This window comes from Psammomys obesus, unplaced genomic scaffold (assembly GCF_907164565.1).
Source record: "Psammomys obesus unplaced genomic scaffold, mPsaObe1.curated_primary_1811, whole genome shotgun sequence".
NCBI lineage: Eukaryota > Metazoa > Chordata > Mammalia > Rodentia > Muridae > Psammomys > Psammomys obesus.
The window spans coordinates 8108374-8129339 of NW_026592890.1; the positions used below are offsets into that span (position 1 = coordinate 8108374).

The 20966-nt window shown below is 46.4% G+C and overlaps 1 protein-coding gene across 2 annotated transcripts in view; it reads right to left on the bottom strand.

Annotated features, from left to right (window-relative positions):
• Positions 1-20966, bottom strand: part of Prkn (parkin RBR E3 ubiquitin protein ligase) — a 1244902-nt gene that overhangs the window by 14738 nt on the left and 1209198 nt on the right. Inside the window, exon 11 of one of the 2 annotated variants that reach the window (XM_055615986.1) lies at positions 9703-9813. The exons of the other annotated variant lie outside the window; for it this stretch is intronic. Within the exon in view, the coding sequence (XP_055471961.1) occupies positions 9808-9813 (6 nt within the window). The 3' untranslated portion in view covers positions 9703-9807. Of the gene's footprint in view, positions 1-9702; positions 9814-20966 lie in introns of those variants that run through there. 2 annotated transcript variants of the gene reach the window in all.

Sequence of the window (20966 nt, forward strand, 5' to 3'; positions counted from 1 at the left end):
GGGCACTGGGACACACAGCTGCATCCTCGGACCTGCAGGAGCCGAAGAGCCATTACAGCAGCCCTCAGATACTGTGCCAGGGATCGGCCAGTTGTCCCTGGCTGGACTGCCAAAACTGTAGGAATCCCTGATCCTTCAGGGGGGCTGCACCCACAGCGTCTGGACCAGAGTGGTGCCTACAGCCGCCATCCCAGACAGAGACACACAGCTTCTGGTCCAGAGTGAGGCACCCAGCCTCCAGACCAGAACAGTGCCCCCAGGCGCCAACTCAACCTAGGTGCACATTCTCCAGGTCCAGAGCAGAGCAATCAGCCTTTGGCCCAGAGACTTGCTGAGTGCACCTCCCACTTTCTCAGACAGAACTGTGCGCCCCAGGATAACAGACTGAGTTTCCCTGTTGGGAGAAACCCCCATAGCTAGGGAATCAGCAGTTTCTTCAAGAGGACTGTACATGGAAATTTAGTGAGCAGCAGCACACTAAATTTATAACAAGAAACCCAGCAGTGGGGCAGCTGTCTTGAGAAATTTTATGGGTAAGAGGAGATCCCCCCCTGCCTAACATAGACCACAGCTACTACTCAGGGCTATAAACCTGAGGTGAGCAGTGGCATCTCCGGAGAAACACTGGCCATACAGTGACCATAACCAAAAAGCAGAGAAGGACTCCTTCAGGAAAAATCATCTTCCGGCCAAGGGGATACTCCCTACCTCAGGACTCCAGGAAGCACAGAAACTAACAGCCAAAACCTAAATCAGCCCAATGGGTAGAGGTCAGCGTAAAGGCTCAACCAACAAAAGACAGAGCAATATGGCATCTCCAGAACCCAGCCATCCAGGGGCGAACAGCCCTGAACAATGCAGCATAATAGAAAATCAAGAAGATGACCTTACATCTATGTTGATGAAGAGAATAATAGAGGAAACAGATAAAATACGTAAAGAATTAGAGGAAGATAAAACCAAACAGATCATGGCTATCTGTAAAGAAATGGAGGAAGATAAAGACAAGCAAATTAGGGCCATCCGTGAAGAAATACGGGAAGATGCAGCCAAACAGCTTGTGGCCTTCAGAGAAGAAATAATTAAATCACTGAAAGAAATCAAAGAGACAGAGTTGAAGGAACTAAAAGAAAAAGAGGAAAATACAAGCAGACAGGTGAAGGAAGTAAACAAAACAACTCAAGACCTGAAGATAGAACTAGAAAAATTAAAGAAAACACAAATGGAGGAAATAATGGAGAGGAAGAATTTAGGGAAGAAAACAGGAACTACAGAGGTAAGCATAACCAACAGAATACAAGAAATGGAAGAAAGAATCTCAGGTGTAGAAGATACAATGGAAGAAATCGATGTATCTGTCAAAGAAAATGTTAAATCCAAAAAATTCCTGACACAGACTGTCCAAGAAATCCAAGACAATATGAAAAGACAAAACCTAAGAATAATAGGAATAGAGGAAAAAGAAGACTCCCTTCTCCAAGGCCCAGAAAATATTTTCAACAAAATCATTGAAGAAAATTTCCCCAAGTTAAAGGAGAAGCCAATAAGGATACATGAGGCCTACAGAACACCCAACAAATTTGACCAGAAAAGAAAATCCTCCCGCCACATAATAATCAAAACAGGAAGTATACAGAACAAAGAAAAAATACTAAAAGCTGCAAGGGAAAAAGGCCAAGTAACATATAATGGCAAACCCATTAGAATCACACCTGACTTTTCAACAGAAACTATGAAAGCCAGAAGGGCCTGGACAGATATCATGCAGACCCTAAGAGAACACAGATGTCAACCCAGGCTACTATACCCTGCAAAACTCTCAGTCCTCATAGACGGAGAAAACAAGATATTCAATGACAAAAACAAATTTCAACAATACCTACACACAAATCCAGCATTACAGAAGACAGTGGAAGGGAAAATACAACCCAAGAAAATTAGCTTCTGTCAAGAAAACACAGGAAATAATTAACCTTACTACAGCAAAACAAAAAGCAACCAAGCACACAAACTTATGAACACAGCCAACATCAAAATCAAAGGATCTAACAACCACTGGTCATTAATCTCTCTCAACATCAATGGACTCAACTCTCCAGTAAAAAGACACAGATTAACAGAATGGATACGTAAACAAAACCCAGCAATCTGTTGCATACAAGAAACACACCTAAGACACAAAGATAGACATTACCTGAGGGTAAAAGGTTGGAAGATGACTTTCCAAGCAAATGGACCCAAGAAACAAGCAGGAGTAGCCATTCTAATATCTGATAAAATAGACTTTCAACCAAAATTAATAAAAAGAGATGAGGAAGGACACTTCATACTCATCAAGGGAAAATTCCACCAGGAAGACATCACAATCCTGAACATCTATGCCCCTAATACAAGAGCACCCACATTTGTAAAAGAAACATTGATAAAATTTAAACCACATATAGATCCCCACACATTAATAGTGGGAGACTTCAACACCCCACTCTCAACAAAGGACAGGTCAACAAAACAGAAATTAAACAAAGAAACAATATCTCTGACAGAGGTCATGAATCGAATGGACCTCACAGACATCTACAGAACTTTACACCCAAACACAAAAGAATTTACCTTCTTCTCAGCACCTCATGGAACCTTCTCCAAAATAGACCATATAGTTGGTCACAAAGCAAGCCTCAACAGATACAAGAAGACTGAAATAATCCCTTGTATCCTGTCTGATCACCATGGAATAAAGCTGGACTTCAACAACAACAGAAATAGCAAAAAGCCTACACACTCATGGAAACTGAACAACTTGTTACTAAATGACAGCTGGGTCAGGGAAGAAATAAAGAAAGAAATTAAAGCCTTTCTAGAACTCAATGAAAATGAAGACACAACATACCCTAACTTGTGGGACACAATGAAAGCAGTGCTAAGAGGAAAGTTCATAGCACTAAGTGCCTTCAAGAAGAAATTCGAGACAGCTCATTCAAGCAACTTAATGGCCCACTTAAAAACCCTAGAAAAAGAAGAAGCAGACACACCAAAAAGGAGTAGACGGCTGGAAATAATCAAACTCAGGGCTGAAATCAATCAATTAGAAACAAATAAAACAATTCAAAGAATCAATGAAACCAAGAGCTGGTTCTTTGAGAAAATCAACAAGATAGACAAACCCTTAGCCAAGCTAACTAAAAGGCAGAGAGACACCACCCAAATCAACAAAATCAGAAATGAAAGGGGGGACATAACTACAGACACTGAGGAAATCCAAACAATCATTAGGACTTACTTCAAAAGTCTATAGGCCACAAAATTTGAAAATCTAAATGAAATGGACAATTTTCTTGATCGATTTGACTCACCAAAGCTGAATCAGGACCAGGTAAATCAACTAAATAGTCCTATATCCCCCAAAGAAATAGAAGCAGTCATCAAAAGTCTCCCATCCAAAAAAAGCCCGGGACCAGATGGCTTCAGCGCAGAATTCTACCAGACCTTCAAAGAAGAGCTAACTCCAATTCTCTTCAAACTATTCCACAAAATAGAAACAGAAGGAACATTACCAAATTCATTCTATGAAGCCACAATCACCTTGGTACCTAAACCTCACAAAGACTCAACAAAGAAAGAGAATTTCAGGCCAATCTCCCTTATGAACATTGATGCAAAAATACTTAACAAAATACTTGCAAACCGGATCCAAGAACACATCAAAGATATTATCCACTATGACCAAGTAGGCTTCATCCCAGGTATGCAGGGGTGGTTCAATATACGGAAATCCATCAATGTGATCCACCATATTAACAAACTGAAAGAAAAAAACCACATGATAATCTCCCTAGATGCTGAAAAAGCATTTGACAAAATCCAACATCCATTCATGTTTAAAGTACTGGAGAGATCAGGGATACAAGGCACATATCTAAACATAGTAAAGGCGATATACAGCAAGCCTATAGCCAACATCAAACTGAACGGAGAGAAACTTAAAGCAATCCCTCTGAAATCAGGGACAAGACAAGGCTGCCCACTGTCTCCATATCTCTTCAACATAGTGCTGGAAGTCCTTGCTAGAGCAATAAGACAGTCGAAGGAGATCAAGGGGATACAGATGGGAAAAGAAGAAGTCAAATTATCACTATTTGCAGATGATATGATAGTATATATGAGTGACCCCAAAAACTCTACCAGGGAACTCCTACAGCTGATAAACACCTTCAGCAAAGTGGCTGGATATAAAATTAACTCAAAAAAATCAGTAGCACTCCTGTATACAAAAGACAAAAGGGCTGAGAAAGAAATTAGAGAAACAACACCATTCACAATAGCCACAAATGACATAAAGTACCTTGGCGTAACCCTAACCAAGCAAGTCAAAGACTTGTATGAAAAAAATTTCAAGTCTCTGAAGAAAGAATTAGAGGAAGATATGAGAAGATGGAAAGATCTCCCATGCTCATGGCTTGGCAGGATTAACATAGTAAAAATGGCCATCTTACCAAAAGCAATCTACAGATTTAATGCAATTCCCATCAAATTGCCAACACGATTCTTTACAGACCTGGAAAGAAAAATTCTCAACTTCGTATGGAATAACAAGAAACCGAGAATTGCTAAAACAATCCTCTACAATAAAAGATCTTCTGGAGGTATCTCCATCCCTGATCTCAAGCTGTACTATAGAGCAACAGTTATAAAAACTGCATGGTACTGGCATAGAAACAGAATGGTGGATCAATGGAATCGAACAGAAGACCCAGAAATAAACCCACACACTTACGGACACCTGATTTTTGACAAAGATGCCAAAACCATACAATGGAAAAAAGATAGCATCTTTAACAAATGGTGCTGGTCCAACTGGATGTCTACATGTAGAAAAATGCAAATAGATCCATACTTATCACCCTGCACAAAACTGAAGTCCAAGTGGATCAAAGACCTCAACATAAAACCAGACACATTAAATCGGCTAGAAAAAAAAGTGGGGAATACCCTAGAACTCATTGGTACAGGAGAAAACTTCCTGAACAGAACACCAACAGCACAGGCTCTAAGAGCAACAATCAATAAATGGGACCTCATGAAATTGAAAAGCTTCTGTAAAGCAAAGGACACCGTCATCAAAACAAAGCGACTGCCTACAGATTGGGAAAGAATCATCACCAACCCTCTATCTGACAGAGGACTCATATCCAATATATATAAAGAACTAAACAAGCTGAAAAGCAACAAACCAAGTAATCCACTTAAAAAATGGGGAACAGAACTAAAGAGAGAATTCTCTGCAGAGGAATATCGAATGGCAGAGAAGCACTTAAAGAAATGCTCAACCTCATTAGCCATTAGGGAAATGCAAATCAAAACAACCCTGAGATTTCACCTTACACCCATCAGAATGGCCAAGATGAAAATCTCAAGGGACAACACATGCTGGAGAGGTTGTGGAGAAAGGGGAACCCTTCTCCACTGCTGGTGGGAATGTAAACTGGTACAACCACTCTGGAAATCAATCTGGCGCTTTCTCAGACAACTAGGAATAGCGCTTCCTCAAGATCCAGCCATACCACTCCTAGGCATATACCCAAAAGAGGCGCAAGTACACAACAAGGACATTTTTTTCAACCATGTTTGTAGCAGCTTTATTTGTAATAGCCAGAAGCTGGAAATAACCCAGATGCCCCTCAACTGAAGAATGGATGCAGAAACTGTGGTACATCTATACAATGGAGTATTACTCAGCAATGAAAAATAAGGAAATCATGAAATTTGCAGGTAAATGGTGGGACCTGGAAAGGATCATCCTGAGTGAGTTGACCCAGAAGCAAAAAGACACTCACGGTATATACTCACTCATATAAACATACAATATAGAATAAACCCACTAAAAGCTGTACATCTAAACAAACTAAGCAAAAGAGAGGACCCTAACTAAAATGTTCAATCCCCATCCTGAAAGGCAAAGAGGATGGACATCAGAAGAAAACGAAAATAGGAAACAACCTCGGAACCCGCTACAGAGGGCCTCTGAAAGCCAGAAGAAAACAGGAAACAACCTTGAAACCTGCCACAGAGGGCCTCTGAAAGCTTCTGCAGTATAGACTGTCAAAGCAGATGCTGAGCCTGATGGCCAACTGATGGGCAGAGTGAATGGAATTTTATGTAAGAAGTGGGAAATAGTAAGAGCTGGAGGGAACGGGAACTCCACAAGCAGAGCAACAGAACAAGATAATTTGAACACAGGGAACTTCCCAGAGACTCATACTCCAACCAAGGACTATTTGTGGAGATGACCTGGAACCCCTGCACAGGTGTAGCCCATGGCAGTTCAGTGTCCAAGTGGGTTCCATAGTAATGGGAAGAGGGACTGCCTCTGACATAATCTGATTGGCCTGCTCGTTGATCACTTCCCCTTGAGGGGGGAGCAGCCTTACCAGGCCACAGTAGAGGACAATGCAGCCAGTTTTGATGAGAACTGATAGACTAAGATCAGAAAGAAGGAGAGGAGGACCTCCCCTATCAGTGGACTTGGGGAGTGGCATGCATGCAGAAAGGGGAGGGAGGGTGGGATCGGCAGGGGAGGAGGGAGGGGCTCATGGGGGGATACAAAATGAATAAAGTGTAATTAATAAAAAAAAATAAAAGATTTAAAAAAAAAAAAAAAGGGAACAGTGACCACACGAAGGACCCAAATAAACAAATGGATGAAGTAAGGACATAGACAAGAGAGTTAGTTATCAAAGTGAACGAAACCTTAACAATACGGAGGAGAGAAAAAAAAAGTTGATGTCTTAAGTTAGGATTTCCATTGCTGGGATAAAACACCATGACCAAGAACCAACCAAAAAAGGGTTTCTTTCTGCTCAAATTCCCTGTCACAGCCTATCATTAAGGGAAGTCAGGACAAGAGCTCAAACCAAGCCAGGCAGTGATGGCGCATGCTTTTAACCCTAGCGCTCAGGAAGTAGAGGCAGGTGGACTTCTTGGTTCAAGGCCAGCCTGGTCTACATAGTGAGTTTCAGGATAGCCAGGGTTACACAGAGAAACCCTGTCTCAGAAAACAAAGCAAGGCAAAGCAAGCAAACAAACAAAAAACAAAATAAAAAGAATTCAAACAGGGCAGGACCCTGGAGGCAGGAGCTGATGCAGAGGCCATGGAAGAGAGCGGCTTACCAGCTTGCTCCCCATGGCTTGCTCAGCCTGATTTCTTAGAGAACCCAGGACCAGCCCGGGGGTGGTGCGATGAGCCTGCAACATCGATCATTGATGAAGACCCCACCCCGAAGACTTGCCTACACGCCAACCTTATGGAGGTGTTTCTCGGTTGTCATTTCCTCTTCTCAAATAACTGTAGTTTGTGCTTAGTTAAGCTAAAAGGAGCAGGCGTAGCCGAAGAAAAACTCAGCAAAGACACTGCTAAGACACCAGATAAAAATTCTGGGAATGAAAGTAGTGATTCATCAAATAAACAACACCACAAAGCACCGTCAACAGACAAGACCGCACAGGAGGGAAAAAAAAAAAATCAAAGATGAAGGACAAGGTCAAGACAATAACACATTTGTGTATATATAAAGAAAAATGAACATGACTGAAACATCTGAGAAATGTAGGACTCATTCCAGAGACCAGAACAAAGGCTCTAAAACGTAGACAAAGGGTCTGGGGTAATGCCAAAAGACACAGGCGATGTATTCAATTAAGTTATAGCAGAATTTCCAAAACCTAGAACAATGTCTACAAACAGCCAGGGACAGAGGGAAACTCAGCAGGACTCGGCAGAGTTGATAAGAGTGTAGAGAGGTAGGAGGTACAGGGAGGGTGACCTGAAAACAGAAAGGGAGCTGCTGGGGGATGAAAGAGAACAGGGCGGGGCAGGAAGGACGGGGGAGGAGAGGGAGACGGAGGATCAAAACCGGGACTGTGTGTGAAAACGCTGTAATGACTCCCACCACTCTGCATGTTGATCAAAAAACAAACAAACAGACGTATATACCACAAGCCTTTTCCCGTGTCACTTACAGATGAGAAGGTATGTGTGTGCATTTGTGTGTGGTAAGCAATCTCAGGCGTCCCCCACACTCCAGTCTGCAAGCGTCCTAATTGACTTAGCTAATCACAGGAACGTGGGCGGTGCTGATCAGTGCTGATACTGAGATGAGGCAGTTTAGGAAGGGCTTTGAGCTTCCCTGTAAAGACTCTGGCACAGCAGCCCACTGTTGAGGTCCCCGGCTTAGGGTGTGTATGCACATGTACAGGCTTTACTTTCGAGTAGCTAGATTAAGCCAGGTGAACACAAGGTTTACTAGGGCAAAGGATAAGTGCTCAGCCTAAGGACAGGCAGGGCATGCCTCCCAGAGACGGTACTGCCAGTTTACAATAATGCGATTTTGGTATGTCAGGGTGGGGAGGGGGAGGACTATGGAAAAAAAAGGAAGAAGAAAAACTTTTTTTTTTCTTTCTCTCAAAATACCAGTTTCTGGTATTAGGATCTATTGGGTGTGACTTGAAGGCCGAGGAAGTACTCTTGAGGATTTCCCTGTAAGGGGATCTTCCATCTCCCCAGGCAGACCTCTTCCTGTTAGCATGACCCAAACTTAAGAGCTGACAGGGATATCAGAAAATGCCCAAGTGGACATTTACAGTCTAGTGTGAAGTGAGTTCCTGGGTTCTGACCCTTGGAATGGGAGAGGCAAAGTAAGGAAGGCCACTAGCAACTTCTACTTGTGTTTTCTCTTTCACAGACAGACCACTTACCCTTCCTTTTTACAGACTCTGCCTACAAGACTCACATCAGAAGCTCCCATAGGATGGTGTTAGGCGGGCCTTTGAGGCAGCCCCCAGGATGGGATTCACCCCTCCCTCACAGAGGGGGTACCCTGGCAGCTGTCTTGCTGTGGTTTGCAACCTGACAGAGGGTCCTCGCCAGACCCCAGCAGTGCTGGAGCCCTGATAGCCAATCCCTACAACCTTTAGGGACAATTCTGTGTTGCTTATAAACCATGCTACCTTTGGCACTTTGTCATTGAAACCCGTTGACTAAGACAGACTATGTTTTGAAGAGCCCAGCTTATCAAACAAAGCAGACATTCATACTGGTTTCAAAAGGGCATATATATAGTTTCTCCAGGATCACAGACAGGGAAGGCTCTGGCCCCTAGGCCCCATCTACCCTCCTTCCTGAGACTAGAACAGGGCTATCCATGTATGTCTCCACCACTCGTCCTCAGCTGGCTCTTGGCTCAGCCTGACCTTCAGACACTTTCCAGGACAGGCACAGACCCACAGTGCCGGAGTCAGCATCTCCCCCCCCACCCCCCCGAGAATCCCTGATGGTTCTGCTGTACCTACCACATGCCTACCTTTCTTTTTAGCAAAAGTCACCCAGAGGGTCTGGAAGGATTCTCCTGTACTCTCCCATGTCACAGCCATTTTTGTTCTTTCCACCCTGGTGGAGTTGGAGCCATAGAGAGTTAGGGACCACATCTCTGCTGCTGGTCAGATGACCTTGGGGGATGTTTTCACGTGCATACTAGTGTGCCTGGGGAATCCCCACAGAGAAGGATACTTCTCAGCTTTGCACCCTGAACACAAATTTAACACCAGTGTTAAAATCCTTCTGGAGTGGACTCAGTCAGGGGCTGGGGGCTTTTAGACAATGCGGGTGCTCATGCTCCCGCCCTGGTGGTTTAGAGTCACCTGGCCTTGCAGTCGGGTACAGAGAGCAGAGTCCTTAGACAAGGCCCCTTGGGTTGTGAGAGGCATGAGGCTTGGGGGTGGGCAGCACGGTTTCTCTTCAGGAGTGCACATCCCGTTTCAGGCCTGGGGAATAAGACTGTGAGTGGGGTAAATCCCCTTCCCCTGCCTCAGGACGGCCCCAATCACCAAACTGTACAGCACGAACATGCGTTACATTGGCATGAACACGCATTACGTTGCTAGGAGCAACGCCTCGTGAGTCAGCACTGTCACAGATTCACACAGAATATAGAGTGTGGCTCAGGGAGGGCAGCAGAACAAGACAGCCAATTAGAGGAACCTCTGGGTCTCCTTGTGGCATACCTATCCTAGGAAGGAATCGGATGTGTGTGCACGGTGGAGTGAATTAAAATGGAAGAAATGTCTTTTCCTATGTTTTTTTTTTTTTTTTTTTTATTGCTTTATGGGATCTTTTTTTTTTTTTTGTATTTTTTTCTTTTTCTTTTTTTTCCTATGTATTTATGCCTGAAAAAAAGTCACAATTTCTTCTAAGGTACATAACTATGTCCTTCTGACATATAAATCTTTCCATATATGCCTCTTCCTATACGAATATTTCTTTACATGTATCTATGTGTCTGTATGTGTATAGAAAAAGGCAGAGTGTCAAACTGCCTCAGCAAACCCAGTGTCAGCATGCTAGGCAAGCTATGACTCCGAAAGGGCTGCATGGGTGCTTTTGTTTGCAGCCCCGGGGTTCTGCCTGGGACCCTTTTGAGTGTCTGCATCACGAGAATTGGCTAGGAGCAGAGCTCTGGGCATGTCAGACATGGCCTTCAAGCTCAAGGCCATTCTTTGCTCATGACCTTGTGCGGAAGACCTGGCCTGGGGCTCCTCTCATCCGCAGAAGTGTGATAGCAGCACTACAGGCCCCGTGATGGTTGCTGTGAGGAAATGAGACACACAAAGCTGAGTGGGGAGCCTGGCGTGCCTTGCCGGCAGACTGTGTTTGTACTTTCTCATTTAGTTGCTCTGTTGACATTGCCACCTTCATTTCTGGCATACAGAGACAGGGAGATCAAGACTGAGAACTTGCAATGATGGCAGAGACTTTTGAAGCCTTGACAGGTCTTTAAGCCCTCCTAAGAACACAGGTAAATTGAAGTATTCCCTCCCCAACCCCCCACGAAGCTTTTGAAAGCAAATCTGTGGCTTTCTAGCTCAAACAACGGCTTGGGCTCGTTAATGCGTGTGTAAGATACCAGAAGTAGAGACTACCCACACAAGGGTTCTCTTAGAAATTTTATTTGCGACCCTGAGTTAGAAAATAAAATTGCACAAGGATCTTTTAATCCTAAAAGTGAAAATGAAATATGTTTTTTAAGAAGGGTCAAAGCCAGGCACTGCTGAAGAGATACTTGGCATACTCCACCTAGGTTCTCTTTGGGCCAGGGCCAGCTTTTAAATTCCACTTCCCTCATGGTAATCCAAAGCCTGGCGACGCTCACTTGCCACACAGGAAACCCTGCCTTTGCCCAGCCCTCTCCAGCTTGAAAAGTCAAGCAGCTGCTCAGGCTGCAGATGGCTGCTGTGGGCAGCCCGCCCTCCGCTGGTGAGCCGTGGAACAGCAACTTTCAGGGACTGAGCTCATCAATTGTGGTGCTTTGGGCCCACAGTATAGAAATGGCAGACATACTGGCAGCTTTGGAGGTTCTCTGTCTAATAACGTTAAGTCAGAGCATTAAAAGAATGTTTTTCCAGTCTTTTGTGTATATACCATGGCCTCCGGTTTTGGGTTTTTATGGTGTTCCTGTGTGTTCGAATATGTGTGTCTCTGTTTATATGTGTTTCTTAGGCTTTTTCTTTGCCTCTGTGTGTTTTTTTTTTTTTTGGTTTGGTTGTTTTGTCCTATTCCAATTTGTTTTTTAAAATTTATCTTATTTTACTTTTATTGCCATTCCTTAGACCTATCTGTTTTCTAAGAAGAAAGGGGGGTTTGGATCTGGGTGGGAGGAGGGACATGGATGAACTAGGAGGAGTTGGGGGAAGGGAAACCAAAATTAGAATATGATGAATTGAAGAAAAAAATGGCATCTGGTGAACAAGGCCCAAGGACGAATGCCGGGCCATGGAAAAAGTGTATCTTTCTTACCTCGACCCACACAGTGGTGGACACTGGGATGGGAAGGGCCCCAAGGGCACCTAAAATCCAACACACAGACTGTGCATGAGGGGCTGATGGATGGAGAGCTCTCTGCTCTCCCTGGGGCTTCATCTCATCTTGGTGCCCCACTTGATGCCCCCTACTTAACTGTGGTCTGCCCATCCTGCTTGCCCATGTGGGCCAGCCCCAGTTCTGCCCTTTCCTTCCGTCCATCTTTGCACTCAAGGATGACTCCCTGGCAGCCTGTCTCCAGCAGCAGCTTCTGTGGTGCGTTTGGGGTTATCTTATCAGCAGAGCGCACTCACCATCCCTCTTCGATAACCAGAGCTCCCCTGCAGCCTCGTTAACTTGTGCTCCTTCTGTAAGCCAAGTCCATCCATGCACACGGAGATAGGTAGATTTGCTGTGTGCTGTGTGGCACAAGTTCACATTAGGAATTAAGACTGGGATAAAAGACCCCCAGCCAGGCACGGCGGTGCACATCTTTAATACCAGCACTCAGGAGGCAGAGGTGGGCAGATCTCTGTGGGTTAGTCTACACAGCAAGTTCAAGACAAACCAGAGTTACATAATGAGAGCATAACAAAGCAAAAGCCAGGCGGTGGTGACACACGCCTTTAATCCCAGCACTTGGGAGGCTGGGGCAGGTGGATCTCTGAGTTCCAGCCCAGCCTGGCCTACAGAGGAAGTTCCAGGACCGCCAGGGCTACACAGAAAAACCCTGTCTTGAAAATCAAACAGCAACAAAACAATAGAAATGAAGAACAAATGATCTTGCATTCACCTCAGCCAGATTACCAAGACAGGTCTGACGAGGGGGCAAAGTGCTGCTATTGAAGCATGCTACCCTGTGAAGCTATTGTTCTTCAGCAAACTCTGACATTGTGCAAAGACACATACATGCTCGATTATGTTCATTGCATAGAACATTCATGACCGTCTGGGACATGTCGGTGAGCACCCAAGGGCCTGCATCTGAACCCAGCTTTCCTGTTAACGCCAATGGTCAGCAACACGCCTATGCTGCTCCACCACACCTGGTTTTAACCAGTCCGGGAATTAAGAGGTAATGATAGCCAAAATCCAGTTTTCAGCTTTTCAAATGTGCGCGGCGTAAGACTAGTGGCCAGTTAGAGACACAGTGTTTCTCTTAAGGATTCAGCGCCCTCTGGTGGCTAGAGGTGTTCTGCAGCTACTCTGAATTTCAGGGCGCAATTTTCTTCAGTGGGAATCATTCTCTTGGTGTGTGTGTGTGTGTGCGCGCACGCGCATGCATGCATGCAGTGAGTAGGTACTGTACTCTGAGTATAGTCAGAGTGCATATTTGTGTAAGACCTACATGTGTGGTATGAGTATGCGTGGTGCTTGTGGCCTGTGTGTATAGCGTGGGCTGTGTGGGCGGTGTGAGTTGTGTGTGGTATGTATTATGCAGTTTGTGCTATAATTAAAATCAGGCTGTGTCCTGCTATAAGTTGCTTCATATTGTCTGAGGCTGTGGCTGTCTTAGACCGCGCCTTGCCCTGAGAGATGCTTTACAGACAGCTTTTGACTCCATTTTGAGGGTGGAGTATGGTTGTGCCTCCTGGGTGGAGTCACAGACAATGATATCTGTCTGGGACCTACCCCCACCCTTATTCCAAGTAGCGGGGAGTGTGGTAAACTATAGATGTGGGGTAGGTGTGACCTACCTGTACCTTTATGAGGATGAACTGAGCCCTCGAAGGCGCATGGGGATACTACAGTCAAATCAAGGAGACCAGGCCCAAGGTCTCCCTGGACGTGCCAGACAACGGGTGCCGCTGTGACAAAGGCCCCCACCGACCTGTCACCTGACAGCCAGGACCCCCACAGTCCTGTCAACCCAGCTCCACCCGTACCACCCATGCAACTGCGGCCCACCCAATCCTCTTCATCCCTCAGCACCTCCGTCTAGCCTCTCTTCCTCTGTGGCTGGACTCATCTCCACCGCTCTGAGGTCAACCCCGGCTCCATGCTGTCTGATTTTACAGCAGCGTCTTCTGCGGCTGGCTTATCCGCACAGAGTCAATTTATACCTCGTCATCTTGGGTTTCTGCTGGAGACACTGTCGTCTTTGTCTCCGCTCTGTGGCCAGCAGACGTGTCGATGCGAACGTCCTTCTGAACGATATGCAGGCGCGGATGAGTTCAGAGTGTGAGGTGTGGCGGCAGTCAGCATGAGCTCACCTTTGTCGGAGAACCAAGGGAAGCGGGGCTGTGTGCAAACCGCCGACACGGAGACCACTGTGCCTTGGCAATTTACTGTTGTTCAACAAATTCCAACACAGGTGGAAAAGACAGCGTATTCCACCGTTTCTGGTCAGATGTGCTCATGGCCGGTGCACCCACAGGATATAGGGTGCACGTGGTATGGCATATATGGGGGGGGTACATAACGTGCCTCATGTGGTGGAACACGTGTGCCGTGTGCGTAACGTTTTCTGCAGTGTATGTGGTGTTTAGCACTGGTGTGTGGCGTGTGCAGTCTTTGTGTGTGACTGTGTACACGGGTATGACTGAATATAGTATTTGTAAGTGTGTATGTGTGAGTGCTTGTGTGTGTATGTATGACTGTGTGTGTGTGTGTGTGTGTGTGTGTGAGACTATGTGTGGTGTGTCAATGAGAAGGGAAGTCCATGAATAAGAAACCCGGAAATAGACCCCATCTGCATTAGGAAACACGTATGAGTTTGGTCCAGGAATCGCAATCTGCTGGCTCCGGAATGCAGTAGCCCCACAGCACAGACATGTATCTAGATGTCCTGTGGCCCCGGCTTCGGACCAGGACTGAACTTTCATCTACGAGGACAGCCTGATTTGTATGGCCCTTATTTACGCAGCGCAGACCTCAGACCTGGACGCTACGTGCATTCATGTTAACTTCCCAGGACCGGGCACAGGCTGGTCTGGACCGCCCCTCTTGGTGCGCTGTACACTCTAGCTACTGTCCAGCTTACGATTCTCTTGCAGTGTACCTGGTAAACCATTTTTCCCCGTTCTGGTCTAACTGGGGGAGTTCACTCTGTCAGTCCCTTCTCCAGTCTCCACACCAGTGGCAGACATCTTTCCCGCATTTGAGTTGCTCTAACAGTCGTCTATGTAGGGAGTCTAGAATACAACACAGAAACTTAAGAGATTCAGACAGCGAGCTGACATAGGAACTTTGGCTAGTGGGTTACAGGATCCTAACAGGGGCAGGGAAACGTTGGGGGACGTGAGAAGAGGGAAGGAGCCTCTCGCCCTGGAGCTTGGTTGCAGCCTGTTCCCAGTGGCGGAGCGAGAATCCCAGAAAACTGCTTGCAGCCCAAGGCCATCATTTCCTAGCCATAAACCTACGATATTCTAGGGCGCTCGCCAGAAAACCCGCGGCGGAGAGGGACATGCACCAACCCTCTTGTGCATGCCCAGCGGTTCCTGGTCCTCTTACCAGATCACGCTCCCAGCCAAGGTGTCTCTGGAGCCAGCACACTTACTTCACTTGCGGGGCATTTCTTAGTAACTCTTTGACGTATCACCCAGGGTGTGAGCCACTAAAATGGTACATAGGGTTGATGCACAGACAGTGACTTGCTACTCTCCTTTGAGAAGTCCGTGTTCACACTTAGGCAGGGCTTGCTTTCTGTGCTGTCTTTGAAAAGCCTGCACTCATTCTCTCAGGTCTGACTTTCATCCCCCTAGCTCCCATCTATACAGTCGTGTCTGACTTTCTTTACTTGAGCACCCCCTTTCTCTTAACCCTCATGCGTAAGCCTATGTGAAAATATCTTCAATAAAATCTCTAAGTTGGCTTCATAATAAACTGCCTTCGCTTGGAAGTCTTTCTAGTGCTGAAAGATCTTGCTTTGGCTTGAGCTGGTGCCCCTAAAGGTCCTGAGGAACTCCTCAGGCTGCTGAGAGTGGCTGTGTGGAGCTGTGTCTGTCTCCTCACTAGTGATGCTAAGACCAATTAAGAGTCCAAATCCCTTCAAACCCCTTTCTGGAAGCCCTGCTTTCAGGGGAGGCTTTCCCAAACCTTCCTCAGGATGGGGACTTGAGTAGGGTATCTGGAAAGGAGCTGACCTCTGGCTAGAGCTGAGGTAAGACAGCAAGGCACATGGATTGGAATTTTCATTCGGGCAAGATGTCCAGGTGAGAGAAAGCCTTGCTAAAAACCACTATTAATACCGAGAGCAAAAGTTCTTCCTGTAAATATTCCTTGTGATTATTTTGTTGGGCAAATACGTAAATGTGTTGGAGGATGAGGCAATTCGCCTTCTTAACTGACAGCTTTAGACTCTTCCCTGATGTGCTGGCTGCCTGGAGGAGAGGACTGTCAGTTGCATTAGGAGGAAGACCTTAACCTAGCACCACTCCTCTGAATACTTCCCAGAGGCCTTGAGAAAGGCACACAACAGCTGCAGCTGTCTGCTGCTGAAGCACACCCAGCTCCTGAAGGCAAGGCCTCAGCTGCAACTGTTTCAAACTACTTCACTTGGAATTTTTGCTATCGGCAGCCTTGGTGGGCTCTTAACAATCTAGCAGCCTTAGACCAAGGTAGGGCGTTTCCCCAAATGACTAGGTAGAGGGACAAATTGTAACGGCCTTGAGAGCCCAGAGACAGACAGACAGCAGGGGGCAGGGCCAGCAAAGGAGCGGCACTGGAATTCAGCAGCTGCAACCTCGAGAAGATAGCGGGAAGAAGGGGCAGCAGAGGCTCGGCAGCGGCAGCGGCAGCAGTGACCGTGGTCAAAGCAGCCAGCAGCAGCTGCAGAGTTCCAGAGAGTGGCTTGGGAAGGAACAAGAAAACTGTGGGAAGGAAGATGAGAGAGGACAGATTGTCAAGGCTGAAGCAAGAGGGCTGCAAAGAGCCAGAGATGAGAAACTGCAGACTTTGGTCAATAGAAGAGTCCCAGAGCGCTGCCAGCCCTCAAGGGCCACAGAACTGGATATCCAGGTCCAAGGACTATATAACACTCTGACTGTCATAGTTCTGATACTTACATTGGGAATATGTACCACAAGCTGCTGTTTGAGGGTGAGGGACCCTGACATGCTAGGTTTTCTTATGAACTGTAACACTTTTAGGGCTGAGAGTTCCTGTACCCAAGTGTAGCACAAGAGCTGGAACACTAGAGGGCGCCATCTGCTAAGGCTCCCAGTTGCTTGTGGCTGTGGCTACTGTAAGAAGCTTGGCAAAGGCTGCCACGGAGCTGCTGTGGAGAAGCCTCTCCTCTCCTGCCCATGGTTTCTGTCTGGGGTATGGTGGAAGAACCAGCCGAAGATGAAAATGCCAGGAGAGAAGAGCAACTTTGCAAGTGCAATTGTGGGGGGGGGGCCAGAGGAAGAGAGAGAGAGAGATGGAGAGACAGAGAGAGAGAGAAGAGATGAGAGAGAAGGGAAAGGAGAAAGAAGAGAGAGAGGAGAGAGAAAGAGGAAAGAAGAGGGGAGAGAAAGGAGACAGAGGAGAAAGAAGTGAAAGGAGCGAGGAGAGAGAAGTGAGAGAGGAGAGAGAAATAAGAGGGGCAGAGAAACGAGACAGAGGAGAGAGAAGAGATAAGTGAAAAGGAGAGGGAGAGGAGGGAAAGAAGAAAGAGAAGAGAGAGGAGAGAAAGGAAAGAGGAGAGAAAAAAGAGAGAGGAGAGGGAGAAGAGAGGAAAAGAAAATGAATGAATGAATGAATGAATGAATGAATGAATGAATGCATCTATTCTGGGTCTGTTCCAGAAGGGTCTGCCTCCCAGGGTAGATGTGAGGCCAGGATTGGTGGTAAATCTGCTGCCAGTGTGTAGGTGTTGGGAAGTGGGACCTTTAAGAGAGATTCATGTCTTTCTTGTAAGACTAGACAGTCCCCAGGGAGCAGGTTGTTAGAAAGCAGCAGCCCCTTCTCCTTCATCTCTTCGTTGGCCTGCTTGCCTTTCACATCCTGCTTGGAGCTGAGCTGTTTTGAGGTCCTCACCAGAAGCCGAGTGGACCATGGTGCATGGTTCGACTTCCAGAACCAAAAGAGCCAAAAGAAAACTCTTTTTTAAGTTGGGTGGTGGTGGTGCAAGCTTTAAATCTCAGCCCTCAGGAGGCAGAGGCAGGTGGATCTCTGTGTGCTTGAGGCTAGCCTGGTCTACAAAGTGAATTCTGGGATAGCCAGGGCTACACAGAGAAACCCCAACTCAGAAAAACAAAACAAACAAACCAATGAAACATCTTTCTTCATCAATCACTTTATTCTTAGTTATTCTGCTTCATTGGCTCTTTCTATTGTAATGTAGGAGAATATGTTATTTATGACTTGTTTTCTACTGCTGTGATAGAACAGCTGGGACTACGTAATTTATAAAGAGAGAGGTTTGCCTGGGTACAGTGTGATTCTGTTTGCCCTTCAATCGCATCTTTCACTTTCTCTCTGTAGTCTCTGACATTTTTAGCATCTAGCTTTAAACAACCCAAGCCCCCACAGTTTTTTTTTTTTTATCATTTTGCGGTACTCTATGACTTGTAAATTACTTCACATACCTTCTCATTTCATTATTTATAGTTCAGTAGATCTTACTGGCCCCATGTGGCAGAGAGGAAAAAAAGCTATAAGCATTTGAGTGACTTGCCTGGAAGTGAAAGAAATCAAACTGCTTCCTTTGATGGCCAGCCTAGGGCCGCTTCTGCTCCAGAGCAGACCTTTTCACGCAGGCTAAGTGCTTTGTAAAGTGCTTTGTAAATGCACCATTGAGAGTCTGCTGGTGTCCTCAGCATTTATTTAGCTCCCATAGAGGAGATGGGGGACGATCTCGGCAGACACCCTAGCTTTAATGGAGATCTATCACCACCATTCTGCTCTGTCTGCACATCACTTAGGCCGTGTCCAGAGTGGACGACTCAGGAGGAGTGGCATCAATAAAGCTGTTTTACGTAGAGCAACAGGTGATTCAGTAAGTACGCTCCCAAATCATGAGAACAGTAAACGTCACTCACAGTCTCTTGACTCGGGGAACACAGCTGGGTGGGTACAGACCACAGCAAGGACACTCCTTTGGAGACAGGCAATCTTGCCTTTAACCAATAACTTTGGTTATTGGCTTCTGGAAAGCTCTGGAAAGAACTAGGCCTGACCCTCCACCTGCACCCCAAAAGCCACCAGTCCCAGGAACTAGGCCATAGGTCACCAATTCCAGAAAGAAGACAATGGGGTCCCCTACCCAAGGAGTAGTCTGGAGAAAACCCAGTAATATTTAACCAGCACCCCTAGCGATGGCTAATCAGTGAATATCTGGAATTTACCCAGGTGTTTACAATAGGATGAGTAAAACAATTATGGTTTGGCTTGGCCCTCGGGGCAAACAATTTCCTCAGGACACCCGATATTTGCAAAATGTCAATCAATCATAAAACTGCCTAGCTGCAATTTCCCAACCTCACTGTAAACCAATAAAAACCCTCCTCCCCCTGAGGTCAGGGCTCTGCTCTCAACCTCTGTGTTGGTGAGAGTGTGGGCCTGTGAGTTTGCAGTTTGCATTGGAATCGGCTCCTTGGTGGTCTCTGGGGTCCTGGAGACTTGGGCCTAATACTCTTTCCCCCAAGAGGCCCTTGTGCATCTACTGCTCTAGCCCCCCGGACGCCTCTGTGGGAGAGTCCACAGTGTCACTGCTTCTTCCGTTTCCTCTTCCGGTGAAGTTTGAACTATGTACCCTCATGCTCCCTTCCCTCAGTCTGTGTTCTGGTTCCTTCCCTCTTTGTGGATTTTTCCCTCAACCCACCATGGCTCTGCCTTCCCTGCTGTATTCATGAGCTGCTGTGCGCCTCTGTCATCTCACAGACACAGCTTCATCTCGCCTTGAGGCCGAGGTCTGGGGTTTCTCAGTTTCCAGGAGGCAGATAGGTCTGGGCTGACATGAAATCCAGGATTGTTCCGAGTCATGAAGCACTGCCTCTGGCAAGCCACACTCCTGGGTAAACTGGGTGACTCACAGTGGGACGTTTGCTTCCAGCCCCCTTGCTACAAGGCTAGGTGACATTCATGAACCCAGGGCCTGGGTGAACTCAGTGGAAAATAGTTTGCCTAGCATTTAAGAGGTCCTGAGTTCCTACTGAGCACTGTGTCGGGATCTCTTAGTTGTGACACTCTCCTGAGCCGTCTGCAGCAACCACACTGCAGTTCAGTTCCAAGTGTAACACATAAGCGACGAGGGAGCCAGGCTTCATGGTTGGCTTTTCTTAGCAAGTGAGAGCTATCAGAAGCATTTTGTTGCCGCACAATGGCCTCTTTGGCGCTGAATGAGAGGGTGAGGAGAAATCCACTAGATGGGTTTATCTTTGGCAATTCTCTGGCTGTGGTCTGAATGTGTGTGTCCCTTCCAGTCTCCTGAAAACTAGGGACCTTGAAGCCATGAAGCTCTGAGGAAGAATGGGATGATCATCCTTATAAAGGGGCCCCGAGAAAACAGCTTTGCTTCTTCTACTTGGAGGCTGCAACAGGAAGGTCTTGTCGGAAAGCTAGCAAGCAGATCCTCGACAAGTTCCTTGACCTTTGACTCCACACTCTCAAGCTGAGAAACAAACTTATTCTTTTTTTAAAAAGATCTATCTATCTATCTATCTATCTATCTATCTATCTATCTATCTATCTATCATGTATACAATGTTCTGTCTGCATGTACACCTACATGCCAGAAGAGGGCACCAGATCTCATTATAGATGGTTGTGAACCACCATGTGGTTGCTGGGAATTGAACTCAGGACCCACAAAAAAGCGGCCAGTGCTCTTGACCTCTGAGCCATGTCTCCCCCCTCCCGCCAAAAAATACCACCACCACCACCACCACCAACAACAACAACAACAAACCTCCTACTCTTTAGAAGCCATTCAGTCTGTGGTGTTTTGCTATAGCAGTGAACAGATAGAGAAGTTCAGCACACACTTTGTGTGGAAAGAGAAGGAACTGAGTTGAGAGGCTATGCAGCCTCATAAGCAGGGTAGACCCCTTGGTAGGTTAGTTAAGGGAAGCTATGCAGGACTGGGGACAAGTAAGTCAAGGGGATCTGCAGGGAAGGCAGTGGGGCAGACCTAGGCAAGAGGACATGAGGCGGGAACGACCAGCCTCACAGCGGTGCTCAGAAGACAGCACACCGA